This window comes from Elgaria multicarinata, chromosome 5, assembly GCF_023053635.1.
Source record: "Elgaria multicarinata webbii isolate HBS135686 ecotype San Diego chromosome 5, rElgMul1.1.pri, whole genome shotgun sequence".
Lineage (NCBI taxonomy): Eukaryota > Metazoa > Chordata > Lepidosauria > Squamata > Anguidae > Elgaria > Elgaria multicarinata.
The window spans coordinates 110,865,295-110,891,626 of NC_086175.1; the positions used below are offsets into that span (position 1 = coordinate 110,865,295).

At 40.3% G+C, this 26,332-nt stretch overlaps 1 protein-coding gene across 1 annotated transcript in view; it reads left to right on the forward strand.

Moving 5' to 3' along the window:
- Positions 1–25,972, forward strand: part of USP12 (ubiquitin specific peptidase 12) — a 33,049-nt gene extending 7,077 nt beyond the window's left edge. The window contains exons 2-9 of the mRNA XM_063127011.1: positions 2,627–2,707; positions 4,418–4,631; positions 7,714–7,943; positions 14,884–14,960; positions 16,625–16,708; positions 20,776–20,973; positions 23,504–23,582; positions 24,063–25,972. Of these exons, the coding sequence (XP_062983081.1) occupies positions 2,627–2,707; positions 4,418–4,631; positions 7,714–7,943; positions 14,884–14,960; positions 16,625–16,708; positions 20,776–20,973; positions 23,504–23,582; positions 24,063–24,164 (1,065 nt within the window). The 3' untranslated portion in view covers positions 24,165–25,972. The remainder of the gene's footprint in view (positions 1–2,626; positions 2,708–4,417; positions 4,632–7,713; positions 7,944–14,883; positions 14,961–16,624; positions 16,709–20,775; positions 20,974–23,503; positions 23,583–24,062) is intronic.
- Positions 25,973–26,332: the final 360 nt, after the last annotated feature.

The following is a 26,332-nucleotide window of genomic DNA, read 5'->3' on the forward strand; positions in this document are numbered from 1 at the left end:
ATGGCTTTTGTGTTTGTTTCTGTTCTGCATTAAATAGTTAACCAGCATCCAGAAGGACATCAACGTTATTTCCTTATGCTTAGGAGCAACATCTACTTCCTTAATGTTGTATAGGCAAGGTTGTTGTATTATTGAAAGATCTGGTGCACCCTTGATTACACTTTAAAAGCAGCTTTAGAATCAGCATAATCACTTTAATAGAATACACTATATTAAGTGTCTACGTCCTAAGACGCAAGTATCTCAGTGTTGTTTTTCATTGGGCATTAGCCTTAATTTGTGATGGTTAGGTAAACAAAAAACATTATACTTCCCCCAGTCTTAGCTGGAAAAGAAAAACACACACATCATAAAACAGGTGACCTTAGCTATTGTGATTGTAGATAAAACTTTTTTCCTATTATCTCCAGGAGTGAGGATTTTATAATGATCAATTCTGGGGGCAGTGATGGGAATGACTTCTCCCTTAATGCCCTGGTGACTTAAATCTAGACATGCAACAGTCATGTGAACACCATACAAATGTAGTTTCAGGAATGGAGATAGCCCTATTGCAGAGGACAAGATTTTTCTGCCTTTTTAAGTGCTCCAGTAATTGAGGGTGGGTAGGTCAAACTCAGATGAAAATCACTCCAAATGTATTGAAAATGAGCACTTTGGAGTCTTACTCTCACATGCACAAGAATACCAGCATTTAGAAAGTTAGAGGAAGGCGACAACAACACTTACTAAGTGACTTCTGAACTGATGGGAGGTTTGTAATATGAGAAGCATTTAAGCTTCTAAAGTATTTATGGATTAAGCAGAGCTGTGAAACATATAAAATCGAATTCTGAAGCACTCTAACCAGTGGAGGCAGGCGGCTCTCATGTCAGTGGGGCCGTGAATCTGCTCTGGGTTTCAGTAACACAGTAACGTCAAATAACTGTATAATTATTGTATCTATGCTTCCTCCCAAGATCTGCTTTTAGAGATCTAAAAGTGTAGAGCACTCCTACAATGGGGATGGGGAGTTTTGAGTCAAAGGAACTCCTTTATCCAAAGTTTTGCACTTTGGAGGGGATGGAGGAGCTGGGTTTTCTTTCCATTTTTCCTGTTTTCCTTTTGCCATAAACATTTCCCTACTGTTGGAATTAATGGGAAGGAACTGAACTGTGCCAGTTCCAGGGTTGGTGTGGTTCCATCTGCTTTCGGAGCCATGTCGGGAGCACAGAAGTAGCTTTGGACCTTATAGATCCACAGCCTTTCCTGGCACATCCCCAGAATGCCAACTTGGGGGCCACTAGGGAGAGCGGCAGGGGCAAGGGGAGTGTTTGTTTATGCGTCTTGTGCTTTCAGGGGTGGTCATGTTTAAGTTGCTTGTCTTTTAGTCTCAACTATATATGCCTTCTATGAAGGAGGTGTTTTTGACTGGCTGCAACCATCGCAGCAGCTCTTTGTGATGGTGCCCATAACACTTTTTCAAGATCCCAAACATTCTCACCGTCCCAAAAAAGTTTGGGATGCCTGCCCGAAGCCATTCTTCACTTACTCTTCAATACATATCTGTTGTCCATCCTCCTTTCTTACCTATTTCAGACAGGAACACAAGAAGCTTTTCTCCCAATTATTGGTGCTCTTAGGTGCTAAAAAGAGGCAATGCACATACTCCACAACTGTAGCTGTATAAGCTCCTGCGGAGGGGAGGGGGCTGAGCCTGGCTCAAGTTGTGTTGATTACCCAAGCGAAAAGGTGTGTAGTTTTTCTTTCTCCACCGTGAGTTGAGTTCAACTTTTCTGTAAGAATGGCTAGATTCAATGACCTTTGAGACTGCTTCAAAGCATAAAGGTTTAACAGTTTTGTCCGTGATCTGGGAACGTTGATATCTGTATTAAATGTGCAGCCAGTTATCTTGTCTTCAGGGAAACAATTTAATCAAGTGCAGCATGTTTATTCTGCAAGATTTGCAACTTTCAATGTCACTTCCACCTATGTTTATAACTTGAATGAAGTTCAGTTGGACCGGGATAATGAAAATGCATCCCATTTCATTTCCATATTATTTGTACCCTGCTTTTCCTTCCAAAGTGAAGAAACACCAAGGGCATCTGAGAATCACTTCTCTCTTGCTTTTGTGCCTCATCCAGTGCCTTTCCCTTGTGTTGGTTTTCTGTTCACAGTACACCAATGAAAAGCAAGTGTTAGGAATATTTTTAATGGAGTATTCTACAAATGCATAATATAAAAAATGCTTGATATTTATATTTATTTATTGTGTTTATAAAATCTGCATAGAAAGTGGCGGATATGTAGCAGTAAACATTTCAAATGCATGGTGTAAATCAGGGGAGCAGAACCTTTTCTAGTCCAAGGGCCAAATTCTATTTCAGGGAAGCTGTTGGGAAGGGGGGGGGGGTGGAGAGAAGGGTATATAACAGTGCTGGGCAGGGCAACAGGCAAAAGTGAGCAGGGCTAAAAAAAAATTCCCAGTCTCTCCCCCTCCCTCCATTCTGAACGTTAATGCCAATTTATAGTAGATTGAATGCTTAACTTGATGAGAGATGCGGGGTTTATTCTCCTATTAGCCATCTTCCTTTAGTAGTTTGCACAGCAATTATTCATAAATACTAAACTTTTTTCCTCCTAGGGCGCTAATGCCTCGGCCTTAGAGAAAGAAATTGGTCCGGAACAGTTTCCAGTGAATGAACACTATTTTGGTTTAGTAAATGTAAGTTCCCTATTTTTCTTGCTTTGAAAGAAATAGAATGAATCATATAAATTAGGAAAGTCACTGAAGTATTGCTTTGCCAGTACCTTAGCGCGCTACAGATTCTGGGCACAAAGAAAAATATCGTTAATTAAATACACTTTTGATTCAGGTAGTGGATAATACAGTAAAATGTATGCTGTTTTGGTTTTGACTGCAAATTATCCATACTTGGGGCATTAAACAATGTGCTACAGCGCTAAGGACAGTGCTTTCAAGCTGTTCTGGAGAACCCTGGAATTCCTAGGAAATCTATTAGAGGTTTCTTAATGAGAAGAAGAGTAAAAATGGACAAGGCTTCCCGAAAAACTGCTTGTCTCGCTCTACCAGTCTTCTCATGCAATGTGCAATCTCAGGAGAGTGTCACATATGCTTATGTCTTGCATTGTTCATGTGAGATCGTTGTGACGTCCCACTGATCTGGCCAACGCCCTGCACATGCCAACTTGTCTATGCACTCCAGAACATGTCAAGGATTTTATACAATGCATTGTGTTTCCATGGCAGGTGCTCAGGTGGTTCCAGATGAATCAATGTTAAAAGGATTCCCTGAAGATGAAAACCACTGCTTTAGGATATTAAAAGGAGGGTTGAAAACTACTGCTTTACGTTATTACAAAAAATTAAAAGGAGGGAACAGTTAAAACTAAAATCCAAATTGGACTGAAAATAGTGTTTGCTTTCTCTGTTGGCACTTAGGGTTTTACATTTGAAAGACATTAAACCCAAAGTGCAGCCCTACAAAATGCCTTGTGTTAGTTTAGTTTATTTGGAACTGGGCCTGTTAAGAGGCACTTTCAACAGTTAGTAGGTATTATGGCTTTAGAAACTTCAGTTGTGAAATATGTGGCTTCCCACCCCGTTCCCCCAAATGTTAATTCGGTGATTTTGACCAGGTGCAGATGCAATGCTGTTGATAGGAACCCTAGAAGCAGTCTTATACTGAGTCAGACCATTGGTCCATCTAGCCCAGTATTTTTGACACTGACTGGCAGCAGCTCTTCAGAGTTTCGGGCAGGATTCTTTCCTGTCCTATCTGGAGATGTTGGGGATTGAAACTGGGACACTGAGCTACAGCGCCTCCCTCTTAGCCATGGTTAAGCAATCTGACCAAGGGTTCACATTTCTTCTCCTTCCCTCCCTGGCAAGAATTCCCACCTCCCTTCACTCATTAATCTTAACCACAATATCATTTGGCTTGCTGAGGGTCCACTTTTAGGGTCCCCTAAAAGTGGTTCCTCACGCCTGCTTTTGCTCATTCCCAATCCCTTAATGCTATGAAAGAGAGAGCATCAACCTTTTGCCAACAGACATGTATTGTGGTGTGAACTTCAAAGTTGCAGACACTACAAACTGGCCAGTTCAACGTAGAGCTTTTCAAGTACAGTTTCCAAAATAATGACCAATGCATAGATTTTTGCATCACACAAAGATGCCGAAGGGTTTCTCGATGTTTCTGAACATAAGAAGTCTACAACAAAGAAGCCAGATGGCATGAAACAGGTGCCTGCTTTGCTCTCTGTTAAATCTTCCACTAGCTGATGGCTAAGTTATACTTACCCCAAAATCAATATTTTTTTAAAGAAAATTTGACTTCGTTTCATGCCCCTTGCTTACTAGATAACTCTTCCTTTTCAGTCTGACCTAATAGATTATTTTCTTGTGTTCTAGTTTGGAAATACATGCTACTGCAATTCAGTTCTTCAGGCACTTTATTTTTGTCGTCCTTTTCGAGAGAAAGTCTTGGCATACAAGAGTCAGCCCAGAAAAAAAGAGAGTCTTCTCACCTGCTTAGCTGATCTCTTTCACAGTATAGCCACCCAGAAGAAGAAAGTTGGAGTGATACCTCCAAAAAAGTTCATAACAAGGCTGCGAAAAGAGAATGGTAATGCTTAATTTTGCTGTTGTGAAATGTTTGCGTCTATCGATTATACTCGGTCATGTTAGCAAGCATCCTCTTTGCCTTATGCCTGAGTGCGCTTTCAGACATGCAGCTTTGATACTTGAAGGGATGTTTTAACATTGAGCACTGAGCATCCCAAAGAGAAGTGTAGAGATTGAAGACACCATTGCTTAACCCAGGAGTAGTTTATTGAAAAAAATCAAAGACATACATTCAAGAGACTAGATAGTAGAAATAGGCTTTTTAAAGGATCACTATCCTTTTGTACAGAATTCAAGTTCTAATGATTAAGATGGACACATTGGAAGCAATGGTTTGGTATAATTGACTAGCAGAGGGGAGGAAAAGTTTTGGGCTGTGGAGAGATGGAGGGAATGGATCTCAGGACTGGCAGGGGAAGGAAATAGAGGCTGGTAGCAAAGTTGGTGAATGGAGGAAGAGGCCGCTAGCAAATTGCCTATCCCTGCAGAAAGAAGCAGGGAAAGTTGACAGGGTGATGACAGAAGAGAGGGGGAAACCTGGTAAGATAGTAGACTTGTTTGGGAAAAAGTTAGTAAGGGGTTGCACATATCTGCGCAGTCTGGGGTGCGATAAAGTTGGAGGCAGTGGGGTGCCCCTTTTAGCGAAAAAAGAAAGCGAGAAAGAAAGAGGAAGAAGAGGTAATTTCACAATATTTTTCTTGTGAGAAACTATGAGGCTTCTCTTGGTTCAAAGACACCCACAATTTTGGGCTGTCTAGGAGCTGGTTATATGCCCCTAAAGTTTAGTTTAATCTTTAAAACTTAAACAATGGCCATAATCCTTAAACAATGGCTTATCGAAATGCTATTTGAAAAACAAACTTTTCCTTCTGAAAAGTCATTGTCATGCCAGGGGGTGGAGGATTGATGACTTTGTATCATCTGCTTTGAGTGTCAGGCTTGGCCCTTAGAATGGCAGATTTCTCCTAGCTTTCTCAAGCCAGAATGAAACCTTCCTTTTTATGTCAAAATTAGCAGAATATTGGCTTGTCTGGCAACAGTCAGGAATGGGGTGTTCTCCCTCCATTGTTCACTGCCACAACTCTTACTTGGACTAGTTAAAGTACCATCCTGTCACTAGTAAATGTGGACAGAGGGTTATATCCAATGTTAGTCCTACTTAGGGAATAATTTGTTGTATTCTTTTCAATGGGGCTACTCTAAATTGGGCTTACGTTGAATACAAACTGACGTCCCATACTCTGACTTAGAACCAACATTTCTTTCTTTCTAAGAGTACCATCCTATATCAGTTGGTTTCAGGATGGTTTATAATCACATAAAAGCACAATACCAGTGAAACAACATCCAGTAAAACTGCAGTAAAATAACACAAGGCAGAGTTCAGTTAAAATCAGCATATCTAAAAGGTGTGGGTGAATAAAAAAGCTTGGTGCCTAAATGATGACATGGTTGAAATTCCCTGAGGAAGTTTTACTTAGGGCTTTACAGGCCAACACTAATACCTTGAATTGGCCTTAGGAGCAGACTGGCAATCGATGATGCTCTTTTAATACTGGTGAGATATCCCAATGCACGCAACCAGTTAGTACAAAATACAGCAGCTGGGTTGCTAACTGCCATTTCCAAGCAGTCTTCAAAGGAAGTCCCATGTATAACACATTGCATTTGCCCAAAGAGGAACTTTCTAGAGCATGGATAACCATGGGCAGGCTACTCCGATCAAGCAAATCTCCATCAAGCTTATGCTTGTATGCCTTAAGCTGGTAAAAAGTACTCTTGGTTTCTAGTGACAAAGGTGGATTTTGGGGGGATCCCAAAATGCACAGCTGATCTTTCATGGAGAGTGCAAGCCTTATTGATGCCCTTGCATGGCACAGAAGCTCTGAATGGAAGAAGAAACTTCTGCAATACTGATGACTCCCAAGTGTCAGTTCTGTCTGCATATGCTCCTTCACTTTTGGTCATAAGTGAAGGATGCCATTTAAGTAATTTGACACTTAAACTGCTCTGTGATGGGAAGGACAGCCAGGTGAATGATGCAGAGATCTGGGAGAATGCTGATCAACTCACCATGTTTCTGTCAAAATCCCAAATTATGGAAAATAGCATGTCTGGCAGTAATTACTCCAGTCATTGCAATTTAAATGTTCATAGAGCCTTGCTACAAGCAGAAGGCTTGTGTATTTTTGCCTGGATTTTTAATCTCACCTTAACCTACAAACAATGGTATTGGATTATGGGACTTGTGGTTGAGTGCAGTTGCACACCATGAATTAAACTGGCTAGGAATTCTGAGAGACAAGACTAGTACCATCTTTACTTCTATTTGTAGGCATTTTTGACATATTAAATAAGGGGCCTCTAAATTCAACATTTCATGGTCATAACTTCCACACTTACTTTGCTTTTGGGGCTCACTGCTCCTTCAATAGCTGGGAGATGTGTTCTGGTTATTCCAGCATTATAATGCAAAAAAATCTTTGTATTCTTTCCTGTCACTTCTTGAGCAGTATTTTTAAAGCTATCAAAATTCTTGTCATTATGATGGGTGTGTGTGTGTGCCAGTGGTGGTGCTTGTGTACTGCAAAAATCCTTGTGGGTTATCCACAAAAATACATTTAATCTCTCCAAGATAAACCTGTCAGTGAGGTCAAGCCATTCAGTTCAGGAGCAGAGGGCAGGTTTTACCCTATTGCTGTAGTGTTCCCAAGAGCTTGATGTAATCTTAGAGATTTGCCCAATCCTCACTACACCCTTGATTCCGGGGAGTGTTTTGGTCACACTATAAGCTTGTTGTGTGTGTGTGTGTTTTTATCACACTCTGATGGAATGCTGGGAGTATGAGGTGGAAAGTTGAACATAAGAAGAGTCTTACTGAATCAGGCCAAAGGCCTACCTAATCCATTATGTTTCTCACAGTGGCTAACCAGATTCCTATCAGAAGCCCTCAAGCATAACAAAAATGCAACAGCCCTCCCACACTGCTGTTTCCCAGAAACTGGCTTTTTTATATCTTTTGCTTTATACTCTTTGCTTTTTGTTCAGTCAGTTAAAAGCCACATTTTCATCTTTTTTTAAAGAGCTTTTTGACAACTATATGCAGCAAGATGCACATGAGTTCTTGAACTACCTGTTGAATACAGTAGCGGATATTTTGCAAGAGGAGAGAAAGCAGGAGAAACAAAATGGTCGCCTACCTAATGGCAGCATTGACAGTGAAAACAACAACAGTCCACCAGACCCAACATGGGTTCATGAAATCTTTCAGGGAACATTAACCAATGAAACTAGATGTCTGACTTGTGAAACGGTAAGTATCTTCTAAGAATCACCCTTATGTCATTTAGGGTGCAATCCTGTGTATGTTTAGACAGAAAAATTCCCAGCATTCCCCAGCCAGCATGTATTGTACTGAAACTGTAACTATTTTAGCAGTTTTAACTTGTTTTTAAATGTTGTATGTTAAAAGTTTTTATATTGTTTTTATTATCTTGTGTTTGTAATTTTTGTGAACTACCCCAGAGAGCTTCAGCTATTGGGAATATAGACATGAGTTGTTGTTGTTGTTGTTGTTGTTGTTATTTGATTGTTCCCTTAGCATAGCAATTGTGTCTTTGTATCCTGGCCTCTTAAGTGAATCACAGTCACAAAGTCTTTTTGTTTTCGTAAACTCCTAATTTGTTACTATAAATAGATGAGTATAAAGAATGCTTGGAAGAGGATGAAGGAAACTAGATTTAAAGTATTAAATAATGCTTCCCACTTCATAGTCCAACTTGATAGAATTTAATAGTGGCTATTAAAATGAAACCTTTGTTCACATAGAATCATAGAATAGCAGAGTTGGAAGGGGCCTACAAGGCCATCGAGTCCAACCCCCTGCTCAATGCAGGAATCCACCCTAAAGCATCCCTGACAGATGCTTGTCCAGCTGCCTCTTGAATGCCTCTAATGTGGGAGAGCCCACAACCTCCCTAGGTAACTTTCATTTGTAACATTTCATTTTCATTTGTAGCAGAAAAATGTAAAACTCCTCTCTAGTTCTGTGAACAAATGCTAATTGATTATAATCTAGTTTTTTCAAAGGAATTGAAACATTTGTAGTATTTCTCGGGAATAAAGATCCAGACATAGACACATTCCCAATAAGTCTCTTCTTGCCATTTGTATTGGTTTAAAGAGTTGCCATGGGGAGAGAAGTTGTAAAGAATTCATGTATTTCATGTTAATACAAGGTTTTGCTAGAATTCTTAGGGTTTATATTCCTTGAAATTCAAAAACTCTCCATGCATTTTTATAAGCTGTTTTAATTAAGATATCCCTAAAGCATAAAACACTTCTTCAATTATGCAAGAACAGAGCCTTTCAGTTTCAGAGCACAAGCATACAAGGTTATATATTGCATCTGATTGTCATACACAGAGATAGGTAGGTTTTAAGGTTCAGTTGGAGGAGAAATGGTTTGGAAAAATGTACATCTACCACTATTCTTCCTGGAATAGTATTCTCAAATCAGTAATCACAGCTTTTAATACAGTAACCACACTGGCTAATACTGAGAGCCAGTGCGGCATAGTGCTTAGAATGTTGGACTAGTCTCCCTGCTTTCATGAAGCTCACTGGGTGACTTTGGGCCAGTCACTGACTCCCAGCATAACCTACCTCACAGGGTTGTTGTGAGGATAAAATGGAGAGGAGGAGGATCATGCACTCCTTGGAGAAAAGGCGGGATGTGGGTGTAAAAATAAATAAACAATACTGGGTTCAGTCCCACAGTGCCATCAGCTCTGTAAACAAAGCAGGGCTACTGAAGAGCAAGAAGGTGATATCAGCATGCTTAGGTAAACATCAAAAGTTTGTACAGATACAAACAAAGTTAACCCACCTTAACTGTCCTGTCACTTCTTGAGCAGCGTTTTGAAACTACCAAAATTCTTGTCATCATGATGGGTGCGGGTGCCAGTGGTGGTGCTTGAGTATTGCAAAAACCCTTATGGGTTGTCCACATAAAGACATTTAATCTCTCCAAGATAACCCTGTCAGTGAGGCCAAGCCATCAAATGCGGTGTGGGTGGGGGAATTACACATGAGTGTGGGGAATTACACTTGAATGAAATGGATTATCTAGATCCATTTCAATCTGGTTTTGGAACGGAAACTGCCTTGGTCGCCCTGTGGGATGACCTCTGTCGGGAGAGAGACAGGAGTGCGACCCTGTTGGTTCTCCTGGACCTCTCAGCGGCCTTCGATACCATCGACCATGGTATCCTTCTGGATAGGTTGTCTGTGCTGGGAGTTGGAGGTACTGCATTGCAGTGGTTCTGCTCCTACTTGGATGGCCGATTCCAGAAGGTGGTGCTGGGGGATTATTGCTCTGTGCCATGGCTCCTAAGCCATGGGGTTCCACAGGGCTCTATCTTATCCCCTATGCTGTTTAACATATACATGAAGCTGCTGGGGGAGGTTGTCCGGAGATGTGGACTGAGGTGTCATCAATATGCGGATGATACCCAGCTCTACCTTTCCTTTTCATCAAACCCAGGTGAGGCAGTGACTGTTCTGAACCAGTGCCTGGGCACGGTCATGGGCTGGATGAGGGCTAACAAACTGAGACTCAATCCAGACAAGATGGAGGTACTGTTAGCGGGTGGTTCATCTGGCCAGCGAGGTGATGTTTGCCCTGTCCTGGACGGGGTTGCACTCTCCCTAAAGGATCGGGTCCGTAGTTTGGGGGTGCTCTTGGATCCAGAACTGTCACTTGAGGCACAGGTGAACTCAGTGGCAAAGAGCACCTTTTATCAGCTTAGGTTGATATACCAACTACGCCCTTATCTGGACAGAGATAGCCTAGCTACAGTTATCCATGCTCTGATAACCTCTCGTTTGGATTACTGCAATGTGTTGTTATTATTATTATTATTATTATTATTATTATTATTATTATTTATTTATATAGCACCATCAATGTACATGGTGCTGTACAGATAACACAGTAAAATGGTCCGGAAGCTTCAGCTGGTACAAAACAGGGCAGCCCGTTTACTAGCGAGATCACATTACGCCAGTCCTTTTACAACTTCATTGGCTGCCAGTCCAGGTCCGGGCCCGATTCAAAGTGCTGGTATTGATATTTAAAGCCCTAAACGGCTTGGGACCAGGTTATTTGAAGGACCGCCTCCTCCCATATGTACCTAAGACCATCTACAGGGGCCCTTCTCCATGAGCCCCTGCCAAAGGAAGTGAGGCAGGTGGCTACTAGGAGGAGGGCTTTCTCCGCTGTGGCACCCTGGTTGTGGAATGAGCTCCCCACAGAGGTACGCCTGACGCCTACACTGTACTCCTTTCGTTGCCAGCTGAAGACCTTTTTATTCTCTCAGTATTTTAACACTAACTTGAATTTGAACTTTGCTGTTTTAACTTTGTATTTTAATTTTATATCAATTTTGCTGCGTGGTTTTTATCCTGGTTGTGCTTTTTATACTGTATTTTGTATTTGTGCTTTTAACTTGTTAGTTGTTTTACTATGATTTTAATTTTTGTGAACCGCCCAGAGAGCTTTGGCTATTGGGCAGTATAAAAATGTAATAAATAAATAAATAAGAAACGGGAAGAAGCAGGGAAAGAATACATGAGCATCCTTACGAGACTGTTAAGTTAGCCTCAGCAGCATCCATGGCTATTCCTCACAGTCTAGAGATTTTTCTGCTTGCTCAGAGGAAGCGTGGGGAAATGTCCGTTGTAGGGGCTGAGCACAAGTAGCAGGGAGGGGAGTGGGGTTGGCAGGGAAAGCTCCCTTCCTGGTGCCTAGCCTCTGGGATCCCATACCTTGCAAGGCTGAACCCCAGGGCAATCCATTTAGCTAGGGCTGTGGCGAAGGAAAGTTCACCCTCAAGTCACTCCCCTACAATAAGTCCAACGTGTAGGTTGGGCTGTTTGCTTAATCCTGCTTGCATTGGTTGCCTGTATGTTTCCGAGCCCAATTCAAGGTGCTGGTTTTAACCTATAAAGCCTTACATGGCTTGGGATCACAATACCTGACGGAACGCCTCTTCCAACATGAACTTACCCATCTAAGGCCCTCCTCTGGGTGCCTACTCTGACGGAAGCTCGGAGGACGGCAACAAGAGAGAGGGCTTTTTCTACGGTGTCCCCCTAATTATGGAATGATCTCCCCGATGAGGCCCGGCTGGTGCCAACGTTGTTATCTTTTCGGCGCCGGGTTAAGACTTCCCTTTTCTCCCAGGCCTTCAACAGTATATGCTGAGTTTTAACTAACTTGAATAGCTCTGGCCTGGCTGAGCATTTAAAATTTGTTTTAAATGTTAACTTTTTATGTTTTTTAATTTTGTGTATTGATTTGTAATATTCAGTCTTTTTAATCAAATCTTTTTAACCATTGCAAACCACCCAGAGAGCTTTGGCTATGGGTGGTATATAAATGTAATTAATAATAAGAATAATAATTAAAACATGCTCAATTGTCAGGAAATTCCTGGATCTGTAAAAGACAGCATGACTTGGCAAAGTGCGTAATGTTCGTCTAGAAAAACTGCCATGAGCGAGAAATAGATAATAATCCCAAATTCAGGGGTGTATGTCAAGCTCATTTTAGAGGTGCAATATACAGAATTCTCAGAAGGTATAATGTAAAAAAAAGTCTTTTTTTTTTTAAAAAAAGGATTGTAGTTTTATTTTTATTTTTCAAACCGGTGGCAAGACAAGTTCCTGTAGTGACAGAACTTTGCAATCCCATCATTCCTTTGATCGTTTCACTACAGTTTTTGTTAGACATAATTCAGTGTATTGCAACGGTTTATTGCTGTTTCCTATTTGTTAATATGAAAGCAAACCAACCTAACCTGCTGTTCGTATCTTGCATGGAACCATAAATGAGAATGGAACTTCAAAGAGAGAATCTTGTGTAACTTTTAATATGGATGATATACATGCAAATTGTTGGATCAAAGGTGCATGTAATTAATAAGCAAATTATCAAATCTTTTTTTAATCTGAGATGTGACTTCCTTTTGCTCCTTGTGCTGTGGTGTTCAGCTTCCACTGTTAGTTGTCTGTCCCCAGGCCCCTCACAGTCCACAGTTGAATTTTGTTTTTAATTCTAAAAGTTTTTTCTTTCCCTCAAAGCTGCAGTCATTCATGTGGTAAAAGACATGTAAAATTGGATCGCTGTTCACTTTCTAGGATGATAGTGGTCTTCGCCTTGCGCTCAGGCCCAGAAGAGCCCTGCTCAGTGGTTTGCCTCCGTATGTTCTCACATCACGTGAAGGGAGGAACAGGGCTCACATGCTAGCCCTGCCCCCCAATGTCCCTGTTGACTGCAGCCTCAGACCTTTGTGCATTGGACAAAAGGTTTGAAGGGAAGATGCTTCACGCATTTGGCTAAACATGCTTAGTGTTCTCCATGCAATCAGAAACCCTGAATAGGGCAAATTACTCTGGGAAATGTATGCAGTTGCTTCCATAGGCTCACCTCCCTGTGGCTGGTAGGGTTGCACTTCAGAATTATGGCTAGATGGTGATTTATTTAGTCAGAATGTTTCAAAGTTTTCTGTATTTTCTTTCATGGCAATAAAATAGGCTCTAGCATCCGTTGTAGATTTTTTAATTTCTTTCTTTGTTGCATTTATATCCAGCCTTCTCTTCCAAGGTGCCCAAGGTGATATACATGATCCTCCTCCTCTCTATTTCATCCTTATGACAACCCTGTGAGGAAAGTTAGGTTAAGGGTCATTGTGACCCAAAGTCACCTGTGAGTTTCATGGCCGAATAGTGACTTGAATCTAAGTCTCCCCAGTTCAACTCTCTAACCACTATACCACACTGGCTCTTATCAAATTCTTTGTTTTCCCCTTGAAGATACCACATTCCAGGCTTGTTCCACCCCTTCAGAACTTTCTTTAAGTCATGATTTGTCTAGATTTGTTACTACTAATAGACCACTTTTTTTAATGCCAGCAATCTATGAGATTTTATGTATGTATGTATTACATTTATATCCCGCCTTTTTTCCTCGAAGGAACCCAAGGCGGCATACATAATCCTCCTCTCCTCCATGTTATCCTCACAACAACAACCCTGTGAGGTAGGTTGAGCTGAGAGTCTGTGACTGGCCCAAAGTCACCTAGTGGATTTCCATGGCCGAGTGGGGACTAGAACCCGGATCTCCCGACTTCCAGTCCAACACCTTAGCCACTACACTACACTGTTTGCCTTGAAATGCAGAACAATAAAGTAACCCTGTTCAGACAACACGCTAAACCACGGTGGTTAAGAATTTTAAGCTAAACATTATGGCTTAGTGTGTCATATGAACCATTCTTAACCATGGTGGCTTCATAACCATGGCTTAAACGTGCTCACTAACCATTTGCTGCAAAAGTGTTAGCAGCCTAATCATGGCTAAGCATGTCATCTGAACAGTCTCAGTATTGAATGTATCTGTAAGGAAGTTAAATTTTGGGTCACATTTTGACCAAATAAATTCAGGATCAGGATCAGGATCAGGATGGTGAAGGCCTCCTTCCCACTGTGACATAATCCATATTTCAGTAACTACAGTTAGCAAAGGAAGGCATCAGTGTTCTAACCACCAAGTTGCAATCTAACGTTCACGTTCTCTTTTATAAGGAACAATTAACAATTAATGAGGGCCAGTGTGGTGTAGTGGCTAAAGTGTCGGACTGGGAGTCAGGAGATCTGGGTTCTAGTCCCCACTCGGTCATGGAAAGCCACTGGGTGACTTTGGGCCAGTCACAGACTCTCAGCCCAGCCTACCTCACAGGGTTGTTGTTGTGAGGATAACATGAAGAGGAGGAGGATTATGTACGCTGCCTTGGGTTCCTTGCAGGAAAAAAGGCGGGATACAAATGCAAAAATAAATAAAAATAAATAACACTGCATGGCCTTAGCTATAAATGCTGTCCTGCTAGGATCAAGGTTCCTCTCTTGCTTTTTTGTCATTATTTACACTTGGGATGTTATTATGCAGAAGCCACTATATTTACAGTAAGGTTAAATTCACAAGAGACAAATTATATTTGCAGTTCTCCAACTGATTTGCAGTTCTCCAAATTATAATCCCATCCTCCTCTTACGTTAGTGAGGCTTTTAAAGGATTTTCAAGATCATTTGCTTTTTATTGCCAGACCATCTGTAGGTCACTTTAAGATCTTGTTTTAAAGTTTGCTCTGTGGAAGGAAACGGTAATTTTAGGATTTCTTTTTAATTTGCAGATAAGCAGCAAAGATGAAGACTTTTTAGACCTTTCTGTTGATGTGGAGCAAAATACTTCAATTACACACTGCTTAAGGTATGGGATCTATCTGATTGCTAGTTGTCTGTATACATAAATATACAAGTTTACTTGAGGTGATGTAGGGAAAAGTGTGCCTTTAATTTGCCCATTTATGTTGATGTTAGGAATAAATGGTAAATTCTCCCAAGGGAAGAAAATAGTGGGGTCCCAGAGGGATCTGTATTGGGACCAGTTCTTTTCAAAGGGCTTCCAATAAAGTCCCTCACCAAAGACTCCTGAACTAACTTAGCTGTCATAGAATAACTGAACAGGTCCTCTTATGGACCAGTAACTGGTTAAAGAACAGAAAGCAGAGAGTAGGAATAAATGGTCAATTCTTCCGATGGAGAAAAGTGGGGTCGCACAGGGATCGGTATTGGGACAAATTCTTTTCAACTTGTTCATAAATGACCTGGAATTAGGACTGAGCAGTGAAGTGGCCAAGTTTGCCAACGACACCAAATTATTTAAGGTTGTTAAAACACAAAGGAATTGTGAAGAGCTCCAAAGAGTGGGCATCCAAATGGCAGATGCGGTTCAATGTAAGCAAGTTTAAGGTGATGCACATTGGGGCAAAACAACAACAACTTCAAGTATAACCTAATGGGATCTGAGCTGGTGGTGACTGAACAAGAAAGAGATCTTGGGGTTGTGGTGGACAGCTCGATGAAAATGTCCACCCAGTGTGCGGCCGCTGTGAAGAAGGCAAACTCCATGTTAGGCATTATAAGAAAAGGAATTGAGAATAAAACGGCCAGTATCGTACTGTCCTTATACAAATCGATGGTGCAACCACATTTAGAATACTGTGTACAGTTCTGATCATCACACCTAAAAAATGATATTGTAGAGCTGGAAAAAGTGCAGAAAAGGGCAACTAAAATGATCAAGGGGCTGGAGCATCTCCCCTATGAAGGAAGGTTACAACATCTGGGGTTGTTTAGTTTGGAAAAAAGGAGGGTAAGTGGAGACATGATAAAAGTGTACAAAATCATGCATGGTGTGGAGCATGTAGATAGGGAGACATTTTTCTTTCCCTCTCATAATACTAGAACCCGATGGGGTCATCTCATGAAGTTGCTTGGTGGGAGATTCAGGATAGGTAAAAGAAAGGACTTCTTCATGCAGCGCATAGTCACACTATGGAATTCACTACCACAAGGTGTAGCGATGGCCGCCAATTTGGATTGCTTTAAAAGGGGGATGAATAAATTCCTGGAGGAGAAGGCTATCAATGGCTACTAGTCCTGATGGCTATGTGCTACCTCCAGTGTCAGAGGCAGTAAGCCTATATACCCCAGTTGCTGGGGAGTATAGGTGGGAGGATCCTCTTGCCCCCGTATCCTGCTTGTGGGGTTCTGGCTAGTAGCTGATTGGCCACTCTATGCATAGAGTGCTGGACTAGATGGACCCTTGGTCTGATCCAGCATGGCTCTTCTTATGTTCTGAATAGCAAGATTTTGCATTTCATAGAACTCTTCATATTTCATATTAACTGAACTTGATGCCATTATATCTACTTTGTATTTCCTATCCTTTGGGACCAACATGTCACAAAGAGTGTAATAGCACTGTGTACAATTCAGTATAGAGTACATTTATGATTGGTAGGCTATTGTTATTGTTTATTCAGAAATTTGAGTCTCTCTTGCATTTTGATGGGTGTTCTTCTATTTTAGGGGCTTCAGCAATACAGAAACCCTGTGCAGCGAATATAAATATTACTGTGAAGAGTGTCGCAGTAAGCAAGAAGCACACAAAAGGTACCATAAGCATGTATTGTAGGTTTCAGAGTTTGTTAGCCATCCATCCGAACATTGCTTATGTCAAATTTTGAGAGTTTGGTTTTGGTACTAGCCCCAATAAATAAACTGGATCTAGATTTAGCTATGCGCAACTGGTTTGGCAGAAGCAGACTTCATTGTTCTCTTTTCCACACAGCAAAAGCTGCTTCACCCACCACCCCCACTTCCAAAAATACTACACAGGGGATCAAGGGACCCTGCTGAATGGGGTGAGGTGAGCTGTAGTGCAGTGGGCAGTGAGGAATCCCTGTAAATGGGGTGGAGGCACCTTCTGTGAACAATCCTTCCTTCAACGGAAGATAGATTCTGAATCCAACCCTATGACCCAGTTCGCACATCACAGCAGCAATTCCTAGGTTGTTTAACCTAGGAATTGTGGGGATGAGTGTAGTGCATGACCTATGCAATCATCATTTCCACTTTTAAGGAAGAACCCAGGAACTCTAAGATGTTTATGCGTTAAACAACCCAGAGTTAACCCAACAACAAGCTATGAGTTCGCGCATCATGAAACAACCCATTCCTGGGTTGGTTAATTAACAGTGGAAATGCTCATGCACTCCATTCATCCCTGCGACATGCAAACTGGGTCATCTAGTATCCAAGATACTTTCAGTTTAGTGGACCAGCTTATTTAAATGTGTGACCTCTGTCCTTCAGTTGTCCGCATCCTTAATGTTTCAGGATAATTTAAATTTCTAATCCTTAAACATCTTCATTCTTTCTCCCCTTCCCTGTGGAATTTCATCTGAAAATTTTAAACAGTTAAACTGGCCTTAGATGTTACTATGACACTAGTGTTTTAAAAAGCAACAACAACAATTTAGAGAAGCCAAGTTTGAAGTGTCTGGGCAAAGCAATGTGAGATGTTGTCAGAATATGATCTATACATGATGAGCACAGAAGGCTTTTAATAGCTTCGGCTATTGGGCGGTATAAAAATGTAATAAATAAATAAATAATAAATAAATAAATAAATAAAGTAAATTTTATCCTTAAACTTTTTGGCAGAGATTTCCTGCCCAGAGAGTTTCAGCTATGGGGCGGTATCTACATGTAATAAATCAAATCAAATCCTGTTAAACATAGGAATAATTGAGAGCACCTGTTTTTCACTGGTCCCTCTTAAGGTAGTACCACATTCTCATCAATGGTATTTCCAAGATCTTAAGGTACCCTTCTCCAAGAATGACCTCTACTAGAATGCTTTTTCAATCAATGCTCTCAGCTTTTTGGGATACATCCATGTAGCCAAATTAAAATAGAGGGCATAGTTCACTTTGTTCTTTGCTATCTACTATATAGTACCCCAGAGATCACTCTGTCAGGGTTCCACAGTATTACTTTGATCTCGTGAATATACAAAAGCTTTCTTCTAGCTGTTACCTCCTGACTCACTGAATTAAATTGGCTGGGTTCACACAACACAAGAACCTGCACTCAAGGTTCAGTATGGGTTGAATCATGGGTTGTTGTTGAAACTTAGATCGTTGTGTTGTGTGAACCCATCCATGCCAACAAACCATGGTTTGTTGGCGAGGCTGGATTCACTCAACACAATCCATGTTTTAACAACAACTCATGGTTCAATGACAACTTATACTCAACCCATATTCAACCTTGAGTGTGGATTGTCATGTTGTGTGAACCCAGTCATCGTATGCATAGCAGCTGAAAACACCAGGAGTGAGTTTGTGCAAACAGTCACAATATCCTTTTGTGGAAAGCACTTGGTAAAAATTGTTCTATTTATAAAATCTTATACATTGTTTGTTTATTGTGTAACTTTTATGGTTATGCACTTATTTCCCTTGAAACTTCTTCCATGATGAACATGTTTTAACAACAACTCATGGTTCAATGACAACTTATACTCAACCCATATTCAACCTTGAGTGTGGATTGTCATGTTGTGTGAACCCAGTCATCGTATGCATAGCAGCTGAAAACACCAGGAGTGAGTTTGTGCAAACAGTCACAATATTCTTTTGTGGAAAGCACTTGGTAAAAATTGTTCTATTTATAAAATCTTATACATTGTTTGTTTATTGTGTAACTTTTATGGTTATGCACTTATTTCCCTTGAAACTTCTTCCATGATGATGACCTATGGCTGAAATGAATCTTAGCTGATAGACTGATTAAAATTTCATATGATTATTCTCTCCTACGCCCAAGTCACTAATAAAGTAAAACTGCCGAACTAACAAGGGGCCTCTGTAGAACTTCATTTGATACTTCTGAATCAGGAAACAATCAGTTTCTGAATGTGTTCATTAGGTACTCAGCAATTCTGTCTCTGGTATTCTTAGTTCCTCATTGTGATCTGAAAGTGATAGATCTTTCCAACTTCTTGGTCTTCAGCTGGTAGGAACCACAATTGTTTCTCAACTCATCATCTGGATGGCACCAGTGATACCTCCGATATTTTTATTAAACTTTTTAAGGGAAGGAGAGAGGAGAAGAGTAAAAAAGGGGAAAAGGTAGAATTATAATGCCTCATATTGTAAAAATAAAACATTAAAAGTGGATCTCACGTTGCAAGCTGAGGATAAAAGTGAGTTCCAAATCTGGGAAGTCTTAATTATATATTAATATTTATGTATACACCCTTTATTCAAGGAGTGTACTTGAGGCAACTCATAAGGCCATTGCTTCAGCCATTTTGGATCACTAATTGGACATTTCAATGAACGTTCCCAAAAGTTTTAAATAAAATCCTGTGGTTGGTGTACTTCTAATGTTTTTATTTCGTTTAGTTTTTTTTAAAATCTAACTCCTAGAAATGGTGCAAAGTCCTGTAAGTAATTTCAAAGTTACTTTGCAGATAACAGTGTACTTTGCCTATCCATCAGCCTTCGTTTTCATATGACTGATTTTTTTCATCTTGTTTGCTTTTAACTAAATTGCTGCAGTCCAGTACATGCATTTGCAAGTAGTGATGCACTGCATTTTCATGATGCTGATTTTCAGTATGCAAAGTGGGCTTTCGAGGGGGTGGAAAAGTCCCCCCAGAAATCCCACCTGCTCACTGTTTTTTGTCAAAATGTTCACCCCTTGTTACGCTGTCCCTTGGTGCTGCTTTTAGAGCTTCTTTCTTTAGCCCGTCGGGGGTCACAGAGTAAGCATGGCAGATTTACGATCCAGACAGACGTGCGATTGAAAATAATGTAATGGAGACGGATGGGATCCACAAGGTTGCTCTCAGTTTGCACTGCTTTGCTTTTAAATGGGCTGCCCCAGATTGTCAACTACGGAGGACAGGTTTGCATGGGAGGGAGGGTCGGCTCAGCATCCAGAGTGTTTCTTCCTCCCCTCTCCCCCAAACCTGCTGCAATATACACACACACACACCTTTGTTAACAGTTTGAACCCTTTCACAAAAGGATCTGTAAAATTCCTTAACATTCCCAAAGCGTTAAAAAGCTGTTCCCGTTTCCGGCCAGCATTACTTGCAAGCAGTGGCACATTTGAGCGGTTTTTATTATTTATTTATTTATTTAATGTCTATACCGCCCAATAGCCAAAACTCTCTGGGCAGTTCACAGAAATTAAAACCGTAAGGTACAGCGTAAAATATAAAATATGAGAGCTTAAAACCACAGTTTAAAAGTACAACCAGAATAAAACCGAGCAGCAATGCAGAGTTTTAAAATGCAGATTTATAGCAGCGGAACGAAAAGACATTTTAAAGAATCCCCTTTTCAGAAGCTCTGTCCCAATCCCTCACTGAAATTGTTTGGTTTTTTTTAATCTTGGTATGTAATAATTTGTGACTTGCTTTGTATCAGCCACAAGTCATTATTTGAATATTATGTTTGGAAGGTGCCATCATAATTAATTATAAGTGTTTTTATTGTGTAGCCAGTTTCTGGCACTAGCAAGAAGCAATTGCTATGAAAATGTGTTGATGTTGTAGTTCGTTTTAATAATGTTCAATGGCTTTGCATTCCGTCATCAGAACAGACTTGAACTGTAGTTAAATCTTCGACATGAGTGTAATGATACATTTTGTTTTGTTTCAGGATGAAAGTGAAAAAACTGCCAATGATTCTAGCTCTTCATCTGAAGAGATTTAAATATATGGATCAGCTACATCGATATACAAAACTGTCTTACCGAGTAGTGTTTCCCCTAGAGCTTCGCCTATTCAATACATCAGGAGATGCCACTAATCCTGACAGAATGTATGATCTAGTGGCTGTGGTAGTTCACTGTGGAAGGTAATAAAATATGATGTCATCTTTTACTTCTGTTGACTTACTGGGAAATAGTTCTGGTTTATATGTTAAAAATCATAAAAATACTATCCTTTGGAATATATTACATAGGTAGCGTTCACTGGCAGTGTTGTTTGGGGGAGTTTAAATGAGATGAGGAAATGCCACGTTTACATAGCTGTGTCCTCCTAAGCCTAAGGGTAGGCAGTGAAGTGCCTGTGGCCACTCATGCAGCCCCGGACACCTTTCTTGGTGCCCACCAAGATACCCTGCCCCTTCCATTTTTATTTTTTAATTAACACATTTTCTTACTGCCAGTTGAGATTGCTGTGAAATAGGTTTCTGTTGGTGCTTAAAACTGTGGGTTCAAAAGAGTTTTTAGTGTTTGGGGGCTCAGGCCCCACCTCTGTCTTGTCCTCAGACTTTTGGGCACGTTAGTAGTCCTTTGGTACTCCTGCCATGGCAGCCATTTTGAGGTGGTACCCAGGATTGGTGCTCAAATGACCAAATATGCACATGGTTCCAAAAGGTTCCTACCCCCTGTCCTAAAGCCATCTAAGGGACAGTTCTTACCTGAGTGCTGTGACTTCCGCTGCTTTGTAGGCAGGTCCCATGCCACTCCAGTAATGTGGATATCACATGGTATGGGCATATGACATGGCACCCAACAGCACCTCTGCTATATGGTTTCCCTATTCCAGGGGTGGGGAACCTCTAGGGCTGAATTTCAGGTAAAGCTCATGGAAGATGGACCAAAGGCAAAAGGGATGTAGCCCCAAATACCAAAAATACTAGTATATTTTAGCTTAACGCTCAGCCTGCCACCAACTAAGCCTCAGAAGGGGCATTTCAGTCTTTTAGAATGAGGGAAAAATTGCCTCAAAGTCGGGAAACCACCCAACGATGGCCACCAGTTTGCATGGCTTTAAAAGGGGGTTAGCCAAATTCATGGCGGAGAAGGCTGTCCATGGCTAGCAGACTTGATGGTTATATGCTCCCCCCAGACTTAAAGGTATTATGCCTACATACACCAGTTGCTGGGGAACATGGACAGGAGGGTGCTGTTGCAATTGCATCCTGCTTCTGGGTTCCCAGTTGACAGCTGGTTGGCCACTGTGTGAAAGGAATGCTGGACTAGGTGGACCCTTGGTCTGGTCCAGACGTGATCTTCTTATGTTCTTATGAATGTAGTTGTGGGAAAGGGGTTGGGGTCAGGTAAGGGGGCGAGGCTGTCTGGTTGAGATAAGACACTACTCCCTATCTCAAAAGAGTGAGGTAACCAGGCTTATATACCATTGTTATGGAACTACACTTACTTGGTAACAATTAAAAGAGCACAAGAGGCCCAGTAGAAAAGCTGCCCACCGAGGTGTATCTTTGTTAGCTATCTTTTTAGGTAAAGCCTGCTAAAATCCACTGATTGTGTTAAGCTGTGCATTCAGCACACTGTACAAGACTCCACTGTGGGAGCTCACTAAGACTCCTCACCATGCAGGAAGATCTTTCTTACCTTTTGAGCTGCGAGATGAAGCTAGGAAGATGTGAATTAAAAGGGAGATTGCTTTGGCCATATCTCCCAGAGGTTTTCTGTTTGGAAGGATTTGGAAGTCCAGGGGAAGAAGTGCATTATTTCTGGTGGGCCGTGGATGCCAACATCCTGGTTAAAGAGGCTTGTAGCAATGGAGAAATAGACACTGAGGGGCAGCCCAGCATGTCAGATACATTTCAATATCATACAGTTCTTACTCCCAAATATTGGAACTTTCAGAATCTTGGTAGTAAATTGTGACATCTAGTTCCTAACAGAGACTGACAGTGTTGTAGAGGAACAGTTGGCAGGAAATTGCAGCATTACATGTGCACTGAGTGAAAATAAGTCATACGCATGCCCAAACTAGGTACCACTGTGGGGGTGATGTCCTTTGCATCTTCCATTTTTGAACTGTCTGATAGATCCATACTAGTGAACAGTTGTATCCCATATGTGTGCTAGGCTAGTATCTCTTACAGAATTGTGAATATTGGAGCCCTCACAGACTGGTGTCATGATGATTAAATTGCTTAATAACAATCCTGGAAAGTATTCCTTGTTAGAAATGCTACTTTTACTCAACCGTCAATTTTTGTGTAAAGTTGCTTTTTAAAAGAGTTTTTTGGTAGGTTTTGGTGTGTGTTGTTGTTGTTGTTGTTGTTGTTGTTATTATTATTATTATTATTATTATTATTATTATTATTATTTATTACATTTGTATACCGCCCCATAGCCGAGGCTCTCTGGGCAGTTTACATACATACAGCAATGATGAAATAGCTTAACTCTTTTTGTTCTCTAGTTTAATTACTTCTGCAGCTTTGGTTATTTAAAATCTTTGAATGGACTGTTGTGAATATTAGGAACTCGTTTAAATGTGGTTTGTTAAAGAGAAAATAACTAGTAGTAAGTTATCAAAGTTGTTTCTCAACATCTTATGCGGAGCAAGTGCACTTAAAACTGAAGATGAACATTAAAATGTGTCGCTTTTTTCTTTTGCAGTGGACCGAACAGAGGACACTATATTGCAATAGTGAAGAGTCATGATTTTTGGTTGCTCTTTGACGATGACATTGTAGAGGTAAGAGTTCCTATAACTTTAGATTTGTTACTTCTAAATTATTTTAGTAGGCATTTTTGCTATTTAGTTTTAGAGTCGATAGAAGTATTAGCAAAGAAACTCTGCTCTATTCACAAAGTTATGGAGCTATTTATTTATTTATTTATTTATTACATTTTTATACCGCCCAATAGCCAAAGCTCTCTGGGCGGCTCAGCTACTTCTTGCCTGAGTGTTTTTGTCTTCTTCTGTGCATATTTTTCTCAGTGTTTATTTATTTTATTTATTTATTTATTACATTTTTATACCGCCCAATAGCTGAAGCTCTCTGGGTGGTTCACAAAAGTGTCTTTTGTTGTTGTGTTTTAAAGGTGAAGGACCTTCTTTATCACATGCTGCTGTAGTCATTTTTCTTTTATTGTAAAGTTTAAAATTTTTGTGCCACACAAATTACAATGGATTTTCTTTCTGTGAAAATTATACCCTTCCATTTTGTTACAGAAAATAGATGCACAAGCTATTGAAGAATTCTATGGGTTGACGTCGGACATCTCCAAAAACTCAGAGTCTGGCTATATCCTCTTCTATCAGTCTCGGGACTGAATGGGTCTGGGGTGAAAAGTGACTTCTGCCTCACTTCTTCTTCTGGCTGCTGTGGAGAGAAGAAAGTATGAATTCCTTTAAAAACAAACTTAAGAGTGCAGAGAATCAAAGGAGTGGTGGCGCAGTTTGCACAGAACAAAGCCAAGGTTTCAGAGAAGCTTTCTTAAACTCTTCATATCATGTTCATTTAATTTGCTCAGGTGTCATTGCTGACAATGCTGATCCACCACAAATGCCCAGTAGGAACAGAGATGCCAGCCACTCTTTAAGAACTTGTCATCATGCAGCTGAAACGGCATCTAGAAGACTTGATCAAATTCAAGTCGGCGGAAATATTTTCATAATCTTCAATATGCTTTGGATTTTGGCCAGTGTTGCACTGGAAGTAAGTGCAACTGAAGCAATATAAGTTTGACATACTAATTTTTTGTTGCTTATTTCTTATTACTAAAAGTGCAAATGATTCTCTTCATTGATTTTACTTATATTGAATTTCTAGGGTTGTTTTTTTTCTTTTTTCTTTTTGCACAACTAATTAGAGAGCATTAGCCTAACAGTTGCCTTCCTGGCCAGAATAAATTAACAGAATTTGATGTTGAAACTAGAATCAAGAAGGCAAGTATGTTTTGCTTCTTGTAAGAAGCTTACATTACTGTAATATGTACCTCTATGGGAACAGCTTTGGGTTTAAACTCCCTATGGGGAAGAACTTGGTTTATAACTATAGTTTATTTTTATTTATGCATTATTTCAACTTCTAAGGATTCTGTGTTTTGTATTCTTCTCAATTCCAACAACTTTTGGAACCTAGATTTGTACATTAGCTTATATGCGATTTAAATATTCTACTCCATTGCTCATCTAAAAGATTTATCTCATTTCTCAATAAGGATACCTTCGAAACCTAAAGTAACTGGGGGAGGTATGGGATTTTGCTTCTTCCACTAGGAGCTGAAGTCTGTTGCTATATATTTGACATGGTTTATTTAAAGAGTTTGAAATGGAACTTGCCTCTGACGTTGTAAAACAGATTACTTGTTTTATTACAGTAAGATGCTAGAGCGTTGGTGATATGCCCGTTTTTCTGTTCTAAGTCTTCTAAACAATTTGACTGCAATGTAGGACAGAGTTATACAGGGCCCAGTAGGACCAGGGAGGCAAACGTGTGTAATTCTGGGCTTAATTGTGGGAATAATTAAAAATGTAAAGTAGCTTCAGAATATCTTGATCTTCAATCAGTGGTTGCAGTGGATATCAAAATCCCAGATGTATATGTTAGGCAGAATATTCTAGGAGCAAAGATGTGAATAGTTCAAGACTCCTTACAGGTGTGGTGGCTCTATCCAGTAAAATTTTAAAAATTATTAAATGTTTTTGAGGTCTAATTGAATCGTGACAGCAAAGGATGATAAGGAACCTGAACTCTTCTTTCACACTTCCATGGATCATCCATCATTATGTTGTCTGACAGTAGCTGAATGTAATTTCTTGGGGGGGGGGGGGAGCCTGAATGCGCATTTCCCAATAAGAGCAATTATGCTTCGATATTTGGCATCCCGTTCTAGAATGTGTTTTTTTCCATTGTAATTTTGTTTTGTTGGCAAGGTTAAAATGTAAAAAATGTTTTCTGTCTGCTGCTATAACTAATGCATTTACTTTACCTGTATCATTTAGCTCAGGAAAAATGACTTCATATAACTGAACAGATTTTTAACAGGGTCACCAAGTGGGCTCTTTATTTAACAAATGTGGAAAGGTCATGTCAAATTGTAAAGATTTTTTTTATATATAAAAACAAAGTTTTTGAAGCCTTGTTTTGTTCATCTTCTTTTGTATGAATTGTGTTGCTCGTCTAAAATACCAAATACACTTCAAAGCTGACCCTTAAGCCTTTGAGGAGAGTGGATCATTGATTTTAAAGGGGTTTGTATAATAGTGGCCTAGGGTTACATAGACTGCAGCCCCTGTACACACTTATTTGGGAGTAAGCCCCGATTAACTTAGTGGGACTGACTTCTGAAAGACATGCATAGGATTCCGCTGTTAGTGAGCTTCGTTGTTGTTGTTGTTGTTATTTACAATATTTATAGACTGTTCAGTTATCTAATACAGATTCCAGAGCGGTAAACAGTAAAAGAAAGATTATACAAGCAAATTATGGAGACCTG